This window comes from Pantherophis guttatus, chromosome 7 (assembly GCF_059756535.1).
Source record: "Pantherophis guttatus breed Tessera chromosome 7, ASM5975653v1, whole genome shotgun sequence".
Classification (NCBI taxonomy): domain Eukaryota; kingdom Metazoa; phylum Chordata; class Lepidosauria; order Squamata; family Colubridae; genus Pantherophis; species Pantherophis guttatus.
This window is the reverse complement of record NC_142069.1, coordinates 22,712,982-22,732,173: the sequence shown is the minus strand read 5'-3', so window position 1 is coordinate 22,732,173 and position 19,192 is coordinate 22,712,982. Positions and strand designations below refer to the sequence as shown.

General features: G+C 40.6%; 1 protein-coding gene across 2 annotated transcripts in view; it reads left to right on the top strand.

The window, feature by feature from the left end:
* Positions 1 to 3,271: 3,271 nt before the first annotated feature.
* ATP6V0A4 (ATPase H+ transporting V0 subunit a4) overlaps positions 3,272 to 19,192 on the top strand; it is a 44,393-nt gene continuing 28,472 nt past the window's right edge. Inside the window, exons 1-7 of one of the 2 annotated variants that reach the window (XM_060694522.2) lie at positions 3,311 to 5,319; positions 6,980 to 7,115; positions 9,888 to 10,014; positions 13,554 to 13,632; positions 15,356 to 15,450; positions 16,483 to 16,608; positions 18,001 to 18,095. In XM_060694522.2, coding sequence (XP_060550505.2) covers positions 9,898 to 10,014; positions 13,554 to 13,632; positions 15,356 to 15,450; positions 16,483 to 16,608; positions 18,001 to 18,095 — 512 coding nt within the window. In that variant the 5' untranslated portion in view covers positions 3,311 to 5,319; positions 6,980 to 7,115; positions 9,888 to 9,897. Of the gene's footprint in view, positions 5,320 to 6,979; positions 7,116 to 9,887; positions 10,015 to 13,553; positions 13,633 to 15,355; positions 15,451 to 16,482; positions 16,609 to 18,000; positions 18,096 to 19,192 lie in introns of both variants that reach the window. The other variant, XM_087873759.1, reaches the window with a different exon arrangement.

Genomic DNA, 19,192 nt, shown 5'->3' with positions numbered 1-19,192 from the left:
GATCTGCACATGTGCAGAAGCTTTTGTGCTTGCATAGAAGAGCAGGCGCAGGCGCAATGCGAACCGGTAGTAAAGATAAGTAGAACCCAACCCTGGGAGGAAGAGAGGGGAGCATCTTCTAAGGAACTAAAGAGGGGTAACAGTTTGCTTGATTCATATATTCGGATGAAAAATTAGAAACAATAATAAGATTAAACCAGCAGTGGGTCTCATATTATGTTATTACTGGTTCACCATGTGTGCACACGCTTGCTTCGTGTGCATGCGCATCTGGTTCGCGCGCATGCCTGTCTTCTGCGCATGCACTTTGCTCACCTGCGCACCTTCCATGCAGGGGTGGGTTCTACTTATCTTTACTACTGGTTCGCAGTGGGGCCACACACATGCGCAGAAGCATTTTGATGATGTCGAGGTCGGTGGGCAGAGCGTCCCGCCGGTTTTACTACTGGTTTTATAGAATTGGTGCGAACCGGGGGGAACCCACCACTGCTTCCATGCATGCACCTGGCTTCAAAAATGTGCCTAAACAGGATGGCATAGAGCTGGGACGGGTGGACAGGTGGGCGGGCCCACCCGCAATTTCCACTACCAGTTCAGGTGAACCCATCCAAACAGGCTGAATACCACCTCTGAAGTAAACTATATCCCAATCTAATTATCTCTTGATTTGTTGAACTTCAATTCCCACCATCACTTTGGTCCCAGCTTGAACATTGGATGGGAAGCAAAGTAAATTGCTTTAATTTCTTTCTCCAACTCTTGAGTGAAACAGTTTACAGGTAGTCCTCGACTTACGACCACATTTGAGCCCAAAATTTCTGTTGTTAAGTAAGATATTTGTTAAGTGAGTTTTGCTCCATTTTATGACCTTTCTTGCCACAGTTGTTAAGTGAATCACCGCAGTTGATGTGTTAGTAACCTAGTTGTTAAGTGAATCTGGTTTCCCCTATTGACTTTGCTTGTCAGAAGGTTGCAATCACATGACCTTGGGATACAGCAACCATCTTAAGTATGAAACATCTGAATTTTGATCACATGATCATGGGGTTGCTGCAAAGGTCATAACTGAAAAACAGTCATAAGTCCCTTTTTTCAGTGCCGTTGTAACTTTGAACGGTCTCCAAATGAACTGTTGTAAATTGAGGACTACCTGTACATTTTGTTAGCTGTACCCATGTTAGAGTTGTCACCTTTTAAACTAGTAGCCACAGTGTGTAAAATCAGTTGCACATTGTTACCCTTTAGATAAGAACTAGTCAGATGACCAGGAGTGGATAGGACCTGTGCAGCATTTATTGGCTCCTTCATCCAAGGTGGATATTCCTTGCACATTCTTGTCCACAAATGTCGACAGGGAGGGTCAAAATCTCACACTGATGGCTACAGTCATGCAATCAAAGCCCACAGAAAGTCCTTGACTTATGAACACAATTGAGCCCAACATTTCCATTGCTGAACAAGACAGTTGCTAGTTGAGTTGTGCTCTGTTTTATGGCCTTTTTTATGGCCTGCAGTTGTCCCAAAGGTGCTTTTTCAAGAGGCAACTTGGACTTTCTTGTTTTTTCTTTGAAGATATTTTGCTTCTCATCCAAGAAGCTTCTTCAGCTCTGACTGGATGGTGGGGAATGGAAAGATTTATACTCCTTGCAGACAGTGGTCATTTGCATCAGAGGTGGGTTTCAGCGGGTTCTGACCAGTTCTGGAGAACCGGTAGCGGAAATTTTGAGTAGTTCAGAGAACCGGTAGTAAAAATTCTGACTGGCCCCGCCCCCATCTATTTTCTGCCTCCCAAGTCCCAGCTGATCAGGAGGAAATGGGGATTTTGCAGTAACCTTCCCCTGGAGTGGGTGGGAATGGAGATTTTACAGTATCCTTCCCCTACCACGCCCACCACGCCACACCCAACAAGCCATGCCACGCCCAACAAGCCACACCCACAGAACCGGTAGTAAAAATTCTGACTGGCCCCACCCCCATTTATTCTCTGCCTGCCAAGTCCCAGTTTATCATGAGGAAATGGGGATTTTGCAGTAACCTTCCCCTGGATTGGGGAGGGAATGGAAATTTTTTGCAGTATCCTTCCCCTGGAGTGGGGTTGGAATGGAGATTTTACAGTAGTCTTCTCCTGCCACACCCACAAAGCCACACCCACCAAGCCATGCCATGCCCACCAAGCCACACTCACAGAACCGGTAGTAAAAATTTTTGAAACCCACCACTGATTTGCATCCTTTTAGTGAGTTGTTAAGGTCACCAGGAGGTTTATCTGTGTCCTGAGGGTCACTTGCTCCTGGTCCCTGTAGTCTGCAATTTTTGCTCTGAAAATCCATTCCTACTCCCACACCATTCAATCTGGTGTTTATCCCAGATTGTAACGTCTTCAAAGAAAAAACAAAGACAGTCCAGTTGGATGACTGAGAATCTCTACAGACTTTTCCTTGCAGTTCTTCACTTGGGCTCATCCATTAGACATGCCAACAGACGGTGAAGAACCAGGAGGCAGAAATGTTGACGGTTCTCTCCAATTGAGCACACAGATGGATTCTGCGAGCACAAAGCAATGTAAAGGTAAAGATTCCCCTCACACATATGTGCTAGTCGTTCCTGACTCTAGGGGGTGGTGCTCAATTCTGCTTCAAAGCCGAAGAGCCAGCGCTATCTGTAGACGTCTCCATGGTCATGTGGCCGGCATGACTAAACACCAAAGGCGCACGGAACGCTGTTACCTTCCCATCAATGGTGGTCCCTATTTTTCTACTTGCATTTTTGTACATGCTTTCGAACTGCTAGGTTGGCAGAAGCTGGGACAAGTAACGGGAGTTCACCCCGTTACGCGGCACTAGGGATTCGAACTGCTGAACTGCTGACCTTTCGATCGACAAGCTCAGCATCTTAGCCACTGAACCACCGCGTCAATGCAATGATACGTTGCCATTTCCGACCTGGCCCGTAACTGCTTTGAAACAGGATTCCTCATCCATTGATCTGCCTCTACAATAGTATAGGGCAATACTGAAATTGCTTGCAGTTGTAAGCCTTTGGTTATCTTGTCACAGATGAGCATCCCCAGATTAGAAAACCTCTATAACCCATTGTCTCTGCCATCTTTTTCTGTCTTGCTGTACAACTGATAAACACCTTTCCCTGTAACCCAGGAATGTCAAACTCAATTTCATTGATGGCCGCCTCAGGGCTGTGGTTGACCTTGGGCGGGAGGGCTGGGGAGGGCGTGGCTGACTGGGGGGGCATGGCCAGTTTGAAGCCACTCACTGGGTGTGGCTGGGTGGGTGGGTGTGGCCAGCTTGACGCCACTCCCCAAACTGCTGGCATGTTTCCTCTTTGCATTAGGTAGACCAGGCCGAAGCCACGCTGGCTTGATGTTTTGTCTTCGCAATGGGTAGACTGGGCCAAAGCGATGCGGGTAAACCTGGCTGACACGTGTTGGCCCCTTACATACAGGATGACCCCATGGGCTGGATCTGACCACATCACGAGCCGGATCCGGTCCACAGGCCTTGAGTTTGACATACCTGCTGTAACCCCTAATCTGACTCTGGAAAGGAGGAAATGTATCTTTAAAAATATGGCTTGAAAGAGCACAACAAAGAACATTGGGAGGGAGAAGTTTCTTTTAGTTTTCTCCAGATTGAACTTGTTTCTTTCTCTCATGTATCTAATTTAGCACCTTACGCTGAAGAAGTGTGAAGTGGATCTGATGATTTTAAATGACTCAATTATATGCTTCTATAGGTAGCTTCTGACTTCTTCAGAACTGAGAAGTGGTTAATGTTTCTCCTAGGGACCATTTTCTCCAATATAAATCGCTTTGCAAAATCTCCTGAATGCATTTTAGATCCTTATGTTTTACTTCCTGTAGTTATAGATTTCTTCCCAATGGTGGCTTCCCTCCTTGGAGATGCCCAACATTTGGGTAAGATATTTTATTGCCATATCATGGTCTTGGTTTCTTCTCTGATCCAACGATTTGCATCACCTTGTAGTACAGGCAGCAATCTATTCTTGGACATTTCTATCTGCATTGGTTAGGTTTCTTAACATATACCTTTCATTCTTTTTCCTAATTAAATTACAGCAAAAAAAAAAAAAAAATTGGTATGTTACAGAACAAAAGCATCAATTTTTAGCAAGCCTTGAGTTAGTTTTACATTTCAGTAAGGTAGACCAAGAAAGGAACAGAAAGGATATCTAGCTTTTTAAGAATAGCTTAACATTTAGCAAGGGGTATGTGCATCTGTGTCTGTCTGAGAGAGAAAAAAATTTGAGGGTGAGGGTGAGGCAGCCATTCCTAGGTCCACTTCAACTACAACCAGTGAACCAAATCAGTGTACGGTTTTACAAGACGTCCAGATAGCTCATTTTAGAATAAAAGTAAATAAAATTTAAAATATTGGATGGCTGAGACTTAGAATATAAATGATTGTAATCCAGCATAGCAGGTTCTGCTGTCTCCCAAAGAAGTTTGGGATCAAGATGACAAATATCCTAAAAATCAACATGCATTTAGGAACACTCAAGGGTGGATTGCCCCCGGTTCGGACCGGTTCACAAGAACCGGTAGTAAAACCGGCTGGAGGCCCCGCCCACTGCCCCGGATGTCATCATCAGTGATCTGCGCATGCGCAGAAGCTAAGCACGTGCACATGCGATGCAAGCACGCACGCACGATCCCGTTGCGAACTGGTAGTAAAGGTAAGTAGAACCCATCCCTGGGAAGACTACATTTAAAAACTATGGAAGAGCTAAATTAAACTTAGTCCTCAAATTGGGTAGGAAGAAACGTACATTGAACAAAAATATATGGACTGAAGTATTGAATTTGTCAGTGCAAATCAGGAACATTTTATTTTTCTTTATTTATTACAAACTTTGCCAAATTCTGAAAGCTCCACTAACAGAGAAGGAAAGAATCTGAGATTAAAAGAGGAAGAATGAAACAGGAAGAATGAAACAGGGAGGTGCCTCCATTTCTATCAAAAGTTTATTATGTTGTTTATAGCAACACCTTGCTGCTGACATAACATTATTTGTGTTTATCACACAGGTCTCAAGTTGAAAGGTTTTTAGGCAAAGAGTTTGTCTTGGTTTCTTTCCTTTTTTTTCTTTTCTTTTTTCTTTTTCTCTTTGCAATTTATGACTAGCAGGCAGTGTTCTTTTTAGTCCAGTTTGGTGCAGTTTTAAGCCACATGTCTAGAAAACCCATGTCATCCCAGTATTTCATTTGCTGCTCTGTTATGCTGGAAGAAGCTTCAGACTTCTCTGAAACACCCAGAACCAAGAAAAAGAGACTGGATAAAGGAGGTGAGATTTTAGCGTGGATATAACCACCACATTCCTGTGGTGAACTGTAATTACTCTGCATTTTAGGGCCTACTGCATTTTCCTAAAGAAAATTACTTTAAAATATGACAAATATTTTTCTCCCATGAACAAGATACGATCTCCCTCTCTCTTCTGCAGACATTAAATAATGCAGGCCTTGATCAAATAGCTGAATATATATTTCAAAACCAGCAATTAACACTTGATGGGGCTGGATGTTTAGGCTCTCTAATTGCTAGTGTGCTGATCTAATTATAACTTTAAAATAAAAAAAAAGCCAACAAGTGCCTAGGAGCAATAGATGAATGATATAGATGTGATTTTAAATAGCGTGATGATTCATTAGTAATGATTGACAAGTGTATCAGTCTGATAATATTTATATTATATGGATTTCTAAGCTTCACCATAATTCACTTGCACTGGAAGCATCTGTGGATATTTGTAGTAGGGTAGTTGAGATATTTTCTACTTTAGAATTATTTCGTGAATGGGTAGCATTGATTCAGTCTTTGAACACCTTTGCTTGCTGCATATATGAAATTAAATTTCAAGTTTAGGTAACAGAGATATAGACAAAAACTGTGGAGAGCTGGTTTTTCATCTGTGGTGTATGGTACGTTCTTGTGTTGGCATTCACATATAGCAATAGCACTTAGACTTATATGAGCCGCCCTGAGTCTTCAGAGAGGGGCGGCATACAAATTGAATTAATAAATAATAAATAATAAATATATACCGCTTCACAATGCTTTACAGCCCTCTCTAAGCAGTTTTACAGAGTCAACATATTGCCCCCAGCAATCTGGGTCTTCATTTTACTGACTTCGGAAGGATGGAAGGCTGAGTCAACCTTGAGCCTGTCAGGATCGAACGCCTGGCAATGGGCAGAATTAACCAGCAATACTGCATTCTAAATACTGGGATTTCTAACTTTGACAGTAGTTTCTAGTGACTACAGATTGATTTTTTTTTATGGCTATATTTGAACTCCATAAGATAAAATACTATTAAAAACCTGCCATGTTATAAATTTAAAAAGCAAATACTGAGAAACAGATTAAGCCTGAATTGTGTTTGAGCCTGAAAAACAATATATAAACAAAGCAACAGGCTAACATTGGTACTCCTAAAGCAATTTAGACCATGTCTCAAGAAAACTTCAGTTCATAGTCTAAAAACAAGGGGTCATCCCTGACATTTCCTTCCCTCTCCTCTTATTACCTAAGGCCTTAAACTTTCATTGGTAAATTTAGTAATTTCTGCATCAATGAATGAATACCAACACAAAAGCATGAAAGTAATGCTTGAAATATTTTTAAATGCCTGCTCTTCACACAATTACTTGCTCTTCACACAAGTACTGTGTATGTGCTTGCTGACGTTACTGAAAAGCCAACAGTAGATCTTATACTGTGGATCTTATACTATGTTGACTGCATGCCCCGTGCTTACAAATTCAACCCCCAAAAATGAAACCTTTCAAGATAATATGCATGGTAGGTTCTCCTTTGGTGGATGTAGCTCTTGTTTTTCTAAGTTCTGGAGCTTCCCTGTTGTAAGTCTCCCTCCTTCCCTGAAGGGGATGCTATGCTCACCCATAACCAATTCCCTCCTTCCTTTACTCTCTTGCTTGCAGGAAGACTAGGACAATAAATAGGAGAAGGAAAGGTTTCTGGGAAGGCTTTGAGGAAGAACTAAGCAGCAAGAACCTTCCTCATTTCTGTTTTCTTCCAAGCTTGGTTGGTTTCTTTTCTCTTTAACCAAAACTTATGGTAAGGAATAATTGAGATAGTAGGTCTGCAAGGATTCCATTCTTTGTCAACCCAACCCATTGCACAGAGCTGTTCTTGCAGGAAAAATAGGAAGAGGGGATACTATGCATGCCACCTTGAGCTCCTGTACAAAAAAGGCAGGATCTAAATTAAATCTTAACTGTGAATGATGATAGCATTGCCATTTCAAATATATTCCCCAGTCCTAATCCCAAACCATGCCTAGCTATGAATACAATGTTAGGGAACTAGTCAAGGAGAAAACAAAACTTTCCCCTTTTCCTAGATGTTGTGAATTTGATTGTGAATGCTTGAAACATAGTATGTTTTTAGGCAGCAGACATACCTGGAAGCATGCCCTACTGAAAGCAATGAGATATGACTTTGGCATAGGATCACAGCCTTTGTTGATTAATGGGTTGCATTTAATAACTCAAAGAAGCCAAGTACTAGGTGGCTTCTCTGTAGCATGGAATTTTTAAAAATAGAAATTGTGTGTATGTGTGGGTGTGTATGTATACACCCACACACAGAGAGAGTGTATATATATATGTGTGTGTGTGTTTTCGGAGGTTTTCGTGGGTGTTTGTATGTAGGTGTTTGGTTATTCGGGTTTTCTCCCATGTAAACTTGGAAGTGTCTTGGTGACGTTTTGACGAAGTCTCATTCGTCATCTTCAGGCTGGTGTTTTCGGCTTCGTGCTTCTAGGAGCATGAAGCCGAAAACACCAGCCTGAAGATGACGAATGAGACTTCGTCGAAACGTTGACAAATGAAGATGACGAATGAGACTTCGTCAAAACGTTGACAAATGAAGATGACGAATGAGACTTCGTCGAAACGTCACCAATACACTTCCAATTTTACGTGGGAGAAAACCCGAATAACCAAAGACATATATATATATATATACACACACATATATATACACACACACACACATACACACACACACACACACACACCCTTTTCCCCCCAAAATAAGACATCCCCTGATAATAAGCCCAATTGGGCTTTTGAGCACATGGAAATAAGGCCAAGTGCTTATTTCAGGGTTCAAAAAAATATAAACTTTTACATTATTTTCCCTATTTTATGCCTTGTTTTAGGAGTAAACCACAAACAGTATTATACACTGATAAGTGCAGGCAAACCATATAACATTGTTTGTGGTTTACTCCTAAAACAAGACATAAAGATAGGGAAATTAATGTTGTAAAGCAGGATCACAGTTAAGTTCCAATTAAGCTGATTTATTAGTTATGCCTATACACAAGGAATCTGATCAAATAAGCAATCAGCACTCAATTGGTACTAGATAAGAGTTAATGGAATTCAAAATAGGCTGGGCTTGTGAGATTGTAACAATTCCAGAATGATTCCTCTCTTGACTCCACCCACCTCCATGTTCTGCCTCTCCTCTTACAGCATGTGATCTTAGCTTCAGCTAAGCCTTGTTTCTTAACCTGGCAATTTAAAAAAAAATAATACATGGGCGTCTACTCCAAGAATGGGAATTGAAGTCCACATATCTTAAAGTTGTTAAGGCTTTTTTTGTATTATGCTGTTAAATGAAATGAAATGTTCTTCTCTAAATTTTAAAATATAGTAGATAATTGTGGGCCTTAAAGAGTTGCTGCTTTGGTATACATAACCTGCAGGGGTCATTGAGATTTACCTTCTTTTGCTCCTGCAATTAGTTTTTCTTTGCAGGGTTTTGAGATACTGCTACCAGACTGCATGGAATGAGTCTGCTGATCTGTTTGCTCCCTATTTTAGGCAACTCATAAGTTTACAACACAGTCATCTTATTTTAATTATGTGTTTGCTTTTTCTTTTGAGTCTGTGTTGATTCTTGGCAAGTGCCTGGATAAGTCCCTGCTGTTTTCTTGGTATGGCTTTTTGGACACCCTAGAGCGAGAGTGACTGACCTAAAGCGGGACTAGAACTCATGGTCTCCTGTCTTCTAGCCTGATGCCTTCACTATTACACCAAACTGGCTGTCATGCAATCATATTATGGGCCTACATAACAGTAAATTCTGAGGAGTTCAATGAAGATATCGAAGGGGATATTGGATTGTATTTGCAGGTTCCTTCACATGTGACCTTCACTGAAGAAGCCTAGAAAAGTGCAGAAGGCCATCCAGTGTTGCTATTGCTTTCCCCAGGCTATTTAGTTCAGCCAAAATAATGACTTGTCCATTATTCAGAACTGATGTTTTCCAGGCTAACCCAGGGGTGAAATCTAGCAGGTTCTGACAGGTTCTGGAGAACAGGTAGCAGAAATTTTTAGCAGTTCGGAGAACTGGCAAATACTACCTTTAGCTGGCCCCAGAGTGGGGAGGGAATGGAGATTTTGCAGTATCCTTCCCCTGGAGTGGGGTGGGAATGGAGATTTTGCAGTATCCTTACCCTGCCATGCCCACCAAGCCACGCCCACCAAGCCACACCCACAGAACTGGTAGTAAAAAAAATTGCATTTCACCACTGGGCTAACCCAAAGCATTTATTGTGTGAACTAATGAGCCATTCCATTCCACACAGAGAAGCAGATTGAACCAGAAGCTGAAATGAACTTCAGTGCTGCTATAGCCCTTCGACCTGAGATGACTAGCATACTCTATCCAGTAACAGAATTAACCTTGCATGGTTTCTGCAGTTTTTCCCCCTACATCAAAAGTAACCTCTTATCGACATGACAATGCCTTGTGTTTTTTAGCATTACTTATATGCATCCCCTTCTGTCTTTCTCCATGTCTTCGCCCCAAAAGAATATGAAAGATGGCATCCATGTTTCGGAGTGAAGAGATGTGTCTGAGGCAACTTTTTCTTCAGGTGGAGTCTGCGTATTGCTGTGTTGCAGAACTTGGAGAGCTGGGTTTGGTCCAGTTCAGAGATGTGAGTAGATACTAAAAGTAACCCAGCCTGTACTTCTCAGTACCCATAGAAAAGAGGGGAATGTCATCTACAGCAGCAAGAATGGGGATATTGTAGAGTTTGAAGATGCTAGACTAGATCTAGGGAGATCCCTTTGAACCGGAAATGGGACAAATTGCCACAGCCAACTTCCTGTGGCTAACTCGCCACAGCCAACTCACTGCTGCAGGACAATTTAATAATTCTATTTAATTATTTAAAATAAATAAAAACTATTTTTATTTTTGCCATTCACATTTCAGCCTGTCTCTCCTTTTTCATCCTTTCTTTAATGATTCTATTTCCCCATTTCTTTAGTATTAGTGTAACTCACTAATACTCACAACAGTGAGTTTTCTTATGGCAAGATGGCTGTAGAAAGTTGCCCTGCAGTGAGTTGGCTGTGAAAAGTTGTCTGTGGTGAGTTAGCCATGGCGAGTAGGCCATGGTGAACTGTCATAGACCCTGTTGAAATCTGCCCTCAATTAGTCACTGTTTCTCAGTGCAGTTTGGCTCCCCAAAATAAATTGAAACCCTCTGGTAAATTGCCTTGAGCACAGAAAAAGGCATGGTATAAATTTAATACACAAGAATGACAGGAACTGCAACGTTTCTTGAGGGGAAGAAAAAGAGGGGAAGAGAAAGTAGCATTAGAAAAGAAAAAGGAATATTCCAGAGGGAATTATTAACCCCACCCACTTTGGGTCTACGTGTTCTGCTACTGTTGGCATGAAATACCCAACAATTTATTTGTAAGGGAATATGGTTCTTGATAAAATGAAATGGTGACCTTTGCTTGCGTAATATGCTCTACTCTTGGGAGGTGAAAATGCATCATCTTGAATATTTTATAACCTTGCATAGCAGAATGCTGAGACGAAAGATCAGTAATGACAAGCAAGTTGAGTTTCTGGGAAATTCCTTTATTGCTGATTTTTTTTAAAGTGGAGGGGGGAAATCTTTAAATGTTTAGAGGATAAAACAATATTTCTTAAACTACAACTCTGAAGTCACTAAGAATAAGAAGAATGGGAATGGTATAGTCTTTAAAACCAATTTTTTAAAAAAAATTACAAAAAGATGTGCTTTTCAGAATTCTTCTCTGCATTAATGCACTACACAAACAAAAAACAAATCAATGCAAAATAAGTGCATAGGAAGAAAGTGTCTGTGTTATAGAACATGACATGTAGTGTAGAACAGTGGTCCCCAACCTTTTTATCGCCGCGGCCCGCTGAGCGTGCGCAGGGGTGGGGGCACGGCCCAGGAGCTTTTGCGCACGGCCCATTGCGCACGGCCCAGGAGCTTTTGCGCACGGCCCAGGAGCCTTTGTGCTGCAGCGTTCATGTCCCCCGGCCGCTGCGCGGCCCGGTGCCAGGTACTCCACGGCCCGGCACCGGTCCGCGGACCGGGGGTTGGGGACCACTGGTGTAGAATATTGGTAAATTGTTGATTTAGGATGCTTTTCATGGACTGTTCATTAAGTTTGCACTTAGCGCTGTTGTGTTTCTTTATAACCAAGCATAATGAATATAGAATAATTGCTATTCTAGCCTGTTAGCTTTGTTTTCAGCATGACTCTCTTGAAAGAAGGAAAAATAGTAAATAGTAATTTAAATAGACACTATCAAGTCAGGCCCAGTTTCAGTGACTCTACCATCTTGGCCTGACCCAAATGATAACCACTGGCTGGCTCTTGCAAGGATATTTCCCTGATACCTTCCAAGTTCCGACTATCTGCTTTATTCTTTGCCTCTCTCCATTTTTATACTTCTCTCAACCTTGCCAAGCATAGTCTCTTCTAATTGATTGTTTGCTTACATCACCTATTTTAAGTGTCTGAGTTTCTGCTTACCAATCTTTGCCTCAAGGGACCAATTGTCCAGGACCAATTGATTCATTCTTCTTGCTGTTCATGGTACTTTTAATAACAGTTTCCTTCTCTCTTGTATTCTTTCTCAATACCCAACATTCACAGTTTAACACAGGAAAACAATTGCTTTTATTATTCTGATTATTATTCTTTTTATCTGAGAAATATGCTCATTCTGCATTATCTTTCCTAAAACAGTTATTACTTTCCTCCCTGGGATAAATCTCTTTATTTCTTTATCAATCTTGATTAAAAAACAAAAAGTTATTCACCATCTTGATTACTTTGCTCTTCAGTTGTGCTTCCACGAGGGATATTAGCTGGTATCTTTTTTTTTTAAATATAACATCGTTTTTTCACTTCCTCCTTTTAAACTGAGCTTTGCTAGTGAAGCCATTCCACTCTTGTCATTCTTGAAGTACATTTGCTAATCCTTTAAAAAGATCTAAAGATCATATGCCTTCTTAGCTCAACTCTTTTCTGAATCACTCTGTTTCTCCAAGCTCAGTTCTTAGTAACTTGTTTATTGTAAATATTTCTCAGAATAATCAAATGTTCTGCATATCCATTCAGCATTTAATTAGGAAACTCAGCATTATTAAATTATATTTTGTTTAGCAACAGGCCTGTTAAGTTCCACCCTTTGTACCTTATGATTCTTGATGAACGTATCTTTTATTTTATGTACACTGAGAGCATATGCACCAAGACAAACTCCTTGTGTGTCCAATCACACTTGGCCAATAAAAAATTCTATTCTATTCTATTCTATTCTATTCTATTCTATTCTATTCTATTCTATTCTATTCTATTCTATTCTATTCTATTCTATTCTATTCCATTCCATTCCATTCCATTCCATTCCATTCCATTCCATTCCATTCCACTCACTCCACTCCACTCCACTCCACTCCACTCCACTCCACTCCACTCTATTCTATTCTATTCTATTTAAATTCTTTTCGTAAAAGTCTAAGCGTTACCTATGTAGAAAGCCAAACATCACATTTTTCACCCTATTTATAAATAATGGATTTAAGGAAACCTTCGTTTGTGGTCTACAATGCGGGCAAATATATTACATGAGAAAAATATATGAATGACCTACAAAATTATGAATGTGAAACTATCTGTATTTATAATCTTTAAAACCAATTTTTAAAAATAATCAGTTTAAACTATCATTTGCTAGCTCTGTAGGCCTTTTCTTAAAGAGAAGTTCTTCACCTACCTTCTGGTTGCACAATATTAGTTATGATATTCTCCATAGTAATACATTAGTTTGAAGAAATAAGTTTACATTGATCTGTTAATGGAGATGTCCAGTTGAATTCTTTGATATGCACTTCCACTAAATCTTCATGACTTCAGTTTTCTTTACTTTCATGTTATCTGATGTTTTAGAATAATAATTTCTAGAGTTCTTAGCCATCAGCCTGGATGGATGGATGGATGGGTGGGTGGGTGGGTGGATGATAGAAAGATAGATAGATGGATGGATGGATAGATAGATAGAGGATGGATGGATGGATGGATGGATGGATGGATGGATGGTAGGTAGGTAGGTAGGTAGATAGATAGATAGATAGATAGATAGATAATATTGCTAATTTGGCTAATCTTTTATTTTTATATGAATTTTCTTTAGTTGAATGCAAACGTGAACAACTTTCAAAGAAGGTTTGTGAATGAAGTTAGAAGATGTGAATCCTTAGAAAGGGTCCTTCGTAAGTAGCTTTTAGTTTATTGAAAAATTAAATGTATTGAGAACTGTTCTTAATGCAACAATCTCTAGAATGCTTTAGCTCACAAAAACAGCAATTATTAGCACTTTTTGATTAAGCATTTTAAAAGTCCCCAGAAATTGAGCAAAAAGTGGAAATAAGGTACAGTATTAATTGGAAGGGAGGCACTGTTTGCTGCAAATCACTGTAGACCGGGGATCCCCAACCTCCATCAGTCCATGGCCTGCCAGGAACCAGGCCGCGCAAGTGAATGGAACCAGACTGTGAGTGAAACTATGCCACCCCTCCAGTCCATGGAAAAACCATCCTCCACAGAACCTGTCCCTGGTGCCCAAAGGTTTGGGGGCAGCAGCTATGGACCATGCCCAAGTGAGTAGAAAATCCCAAAGGCAGAGTTCAGATTCCTAAAAATGTATTGCAGTAAAACCTTTTGCTGCAGATCTTGTGGAATCTGCTGTTCAGTGCCGACACTAAGGCTTAGTTGCCTAAATAAACTTTGCTTAGAAAAAGTTGCCTCCTATGGGTTAACATTCAAGGATGTCCCAAAGGTGCTTTTTCATTCAAGGATGTAGTTACATAAACCACATGGGGCTATTATCTATGTATGAGTAAGGAGGAAAGTTTAAAAATGCGATTAGCTTTCTTGGGAACCCTCTTCGTAAACCCTTCTCCACCATTCTTCCCAGACCATTTTTGTTTTTGAAAAAGTTTTGTGATTTTCTGTAGATCCTTGGCAAACTAAGCAATAAAAACAAATATGTTCAACTTTCCATAGATTTAGCCTACCTGTTTTTTATGAGAGATGTCTTCTGCCTTGTAAAAATGAAAATATTTCCCTGTGTTTCTTCCAGTGATGCCATTATAGAATAGAATAGAATTCAATTCAATTCAATTCAATTCTTTATTGGCCAAGTGTGATTGGACATACAAGGAATTTGTCTTTGGTGCATATGCTCTCAGTGTACATAAAAAGAAAAGATACATTCGTCAAGAATCATAAGGTACAACACTTAATGATAGTCATAGGGCACAAATAAACAATCAAATCATACTAGGAAACAATCAATATAAACCGTAAGGATACAAGCAACAAAGTTACAGTCATACAGTCATAAGTGGGAGGAGATGGGTGATAGGAATGATGAGAAGATTAATAGTAGTGCAGACTTAGTGAATACTTTGACAGTGTTGAGGGAATTACCATGTTTCCCCGAAAATAAGACCCTGTCTTATATTTTTTTGAACCCTGAAATAAGAGCTTGGCCTTATTGCCATGCACTCAAAATCCTGATCAGGCTTATTATCAGGGGATGTCTTATGTTGGGGGGAAACAGGGTATTTGTTTAGCAGGGTGATAGTGTTCGGGAAAAAACTGTTCTTGTGTCGAGTTGTTCTGGTGTAAAGTGCTCTATAGCATCATTTTGAGGGTAGGAGTTGAGTTATACCATTGCCAATTAAGAAAACCAGAGATTTACCACTCACAGCCTGGTTGCGCCAGTGATTAATGCAGAGGATATCTCTTTAATGTGACACAATTTTTGACTCCATTTATTAAAGAGGTGAAAAGTTAAGCCTATATTTATATTCATACAAAATCCTTAATCACCGAAGTTACAACTAACCAAGTTTTCATATGGTGTGGAAAAGGCAGCAGAGTGTGTTTTGTGAACTTAGCTAGTGTGTTTCCATTTGTTTTTCCTCCCAGGTTTTCTGGAAAGTGAGATGGGAGAGGAGATCCTGCCTGTCATATATGGGAAATATCCAGACACTCCACCACCACGAGAAATGATTGACTTAGAGGTAGTCTTTGCATGTTTCTGGTTAGAGAAGCATGATAGACAGTTGCGTTGAGCCAGCAAGAGACGACAATCCAAAATAACATTAAGTCAAGATCTTTATAAAACAGAGAATTGTTTGTTTGATATAGAAAGTTTATAAATGCAACCACTTATTTAATTTTGTCGTTCCTAATTGTAGCTCTGGCTTTATTATGTTTTATCCTTCTTAGGCCTACTACTCTTTCTTTTTTTAAAAAAAAATATTTCATTTTACTATTCTATTGTTATTTCATGGTATGCTCTACATTATGGTTACAAAAATAGTTATGTACTTATGGTTCTCATCTTCTCCAGCCATGCTGCAGATTATGATACCAATAATCCAATATATTGTGAAGGCACAGATTGGGGGATTGCTGTAACTAATATTTAAACCTGGGAGGGTAGGAATTGGGCAATTCAGTACTTCTTTCTCAGTCTTAAAAGCTAAGCAGGGTTGCATTTAATTGGTGCTAGATAGAAGACCTCAGGAATACCAGAGTTATAGGCTAACCAGGGAAGGTATAAACACTTCTGGAAAAAAAAACCAATGTCAATGAAGTAACAAGAAATCACCATTGATTCAAATGAATATTTTCTTTTTTTTTCTGTTAGTCTAAACAGACTATGATCAGAAGGGTTAATGGTTAAAGTTGAATGAAGAACAAAAAGTAGAATGACTTGGAAGCTTAGTGCTTAACTAGCAGAGCTGTAAAAAAATACACGTTAGAATCCCTCATTGTTTTACCTAACGTAGACAGAAGAAGATTTGTTGGATTTCCTGTTAGTTATTTTGCTATCTCCACTTAATTTATGTCATTTGTGAATCATTCATACCCAGAAGTAGGGCTGAGATGTTAATATTCACTGCAAAATTGCCTAACATGCTGAGATGCATTTCGAAATGTTTTCTGTATAATAATCCATCTTTAGAGTAATCTATTTTGTCAGCAGTGAAGTGTGTGACAGAATGATTGGACATACAGTACTTCTGTTTCTCTCCGGCTATAAACAGGCTGCCTTGGAGAAACTGGAAGGTGAGTTGGAAGAAGCCAACCAGAACCTGCAGGCATTGAAGCAGAACTTTCTAGAACTCACTGAACTTAAACATCTCCTGAAGAAAACCCAAGACTTCTTTGAGGTGACCCAGTTTTTGAATGCATTCTTGTCATTTGGGTTTAGCTCAACCATCTGAGAGAATCTGGGTTTAGCTCAACCATCTGAGAGACAAACTGTGGGCATTACCATATTTGCAACCTTGAACATCTTGATGCTGTTGTCCCTTCTGTCATCAAACAAAACCACGCAAATGCGTGCTTAGTTAAACAATATTTTCCCTTTCTCCCCACCCCTGGGTGATCACACTGTCCAATTATGAGATGTCCTTTTGTTATGGGAATAGTCCATCTCTTTCTCAAGCACCTCCAGTGGTGACCTTGATGGTTGCCAGGCTTTCACAGTCGACGCACACATTCTCAGGATTCTATACCCCCTCCCCTCCACTGGCAAGTTGAAAAGCATTAAATTTGAAAGAAGCAAAGCAGTTCAATCTTGACTGAATTAACAGAATCTTGCAAGTCTGAAAGTATCCTCTTACCTTTATGGTCCAAGAAACTAGAGAGGGTCCCTACTGAAACATTTGCCATTCTATGTTCCTTCTATGGGCTAAGCTTCCTTGTATTTGACTGTTGCCCTGACTGCAGCTCTTTCCTTGTCTCCCAAGGTCATTCCCATATACTAGTGATGGCTAACTTTTTCTGGACCGAATGCCCAAAGTGTGCGTTAACCCGAACCCCCAAAATGCAATGCATGTGCGCCCCTTGTGCATGCCCCCTGCGCATGCGCATATGCCCCCGTGCATGCATGGCAGAGACCTGATGGCTAGCTGGCCGGTGGGAGGCGTGCGCACATGCGCAGCGGAGCTGAACTGGGGCAACAGCTCGCATGCCCACAGGGAGGGCGCTGCATGCCACCTGTGTGTGCCACAGGTTCACCATCATGGACATGTACCATTACATTAGCTCCAACAATGATTCTGGGAATTCTTACTGATCTACCCAAGTGTCAGCCAAGGATGGCTATGTATTGCTGTGCCAGCCCTCCTTGGTAGACCAGGTTAGGAAACCAACTCTTCTGGAATATTAGAGCTTACTTTTGGAAGTAACGGAGCCTGGTAAAAATAGGCTGTACCTCCTTTTCTTGAGCCTGCCCAAGTCTCTTTCTAACATTATCTTGCTTCCCAGAAAATAAGGCATGTTTCCATCTTCTCTGATGATGTAATTGTTCTTGCTTATTTCCAGTGTTATCTCCCAGCTGGTTATGCCCCCATATGTCCTTCCCCAACACAGTGACCTTCAGAAGCTCTGGATCTAAGCTTCTGTTCATCCGCTTGTTAGCCTCTAATATTGCTGTGGTATCTAGAGGATGCTAGGATAGTGAAAGTTGTCCTAAAACCCCAATAAATAATAAAGAGGTCTTGGACTGGCTGAGTTTTGGAACAGGATTTTAAATTAAGCCTTTCTCCTGCTTTCAGACTGAGACTAATTTGCCTGATGATTTCTTCAATGAAGATACTTCAGGACTATTGGAATTAAGAAGCACTCCTGCAGCAGTGGCTGCGAAACTGGGGTAAGTATTGTTTCTCTTGTATTGTATCCACCATATTTATATCTTAGTCATATAGCCCATAGTTCAAGCATCTCACTGAAGTGAACGCACTTCCTCCTGGCTGGATGTAGCTGACGGAGAAGAAAATTCTCCATTTAGCCTATTTATTTATTTATCAATATTTTCCCTTTCTCCCAGAGCTGGGCTGAAGAGGCCTCCATGAGGCAGCAAATGATGCAATGAGGATCATATCATTGTAATATAAGAAATATATTAAATATAAGAAATATAAGAAATATAGGAAAGTGGCTGAGCTTATGTCATGATGCTGATTTCATCATTTTGCTGAAAGCCTTCAGTCCTATAGCTCCTTCTATAGAAATAGCCATCTCTGCTTGGTACCCAAGCCTTTCTAACCACACCACTAAATTCCAAAGTGCTACCATTTTGAGACCAAAAAAAAAATGAGAAATGCATATAGAATAACCCTTACATAGACTTAGTTTAAAAAAAATATGGGGGAACACCGCAACTTCTTCCCCACAAAATATTTATTAATATCTAAAACCTGACCCACTTACACATGTGAAGCTAAAGTTAACCCTGTCCTACTACTGCACGGATGTCAAATTCAATTTCATTGAGGGCTGCATCAGGGCTGTGGTTGACCTCGGGACCAGGGGGGCATGGTTGACTGGGTGGGCGTGGCCAACTGAGTGGGCGTGGCCACCTTGACGCCACTCCCCAAACTGCTGGCATGTTTTCTCTTCTCAGTGGGTAGACTGGGCCGAAGCTACATTGGCCTGATCTTTCTTCTTCACACTGGGTAGACCAAAATGGCCCTGCGGGCCAGATCCAACCAAATTGCGGGCCAGATGTGGGCCGTGGGCCTTGAGTTTGACACCCCTGTACTACTGCATCTCTGTCCTACTAATGTGACCATCACTCAATTGCAAAGTTCCTCAGAGCATGCCATCCTTTTGCTCCCAAAATTTTCCCATTCTGTTTTAGGATATTTCATGCTATTTAAGAATGCTGGGAGTTATCATTCAGTCAGTCGTTTTATTTATATCAATAAAATAATCCCAGCGCATGCAGAAGGTGCCTTGGTGAAGAAG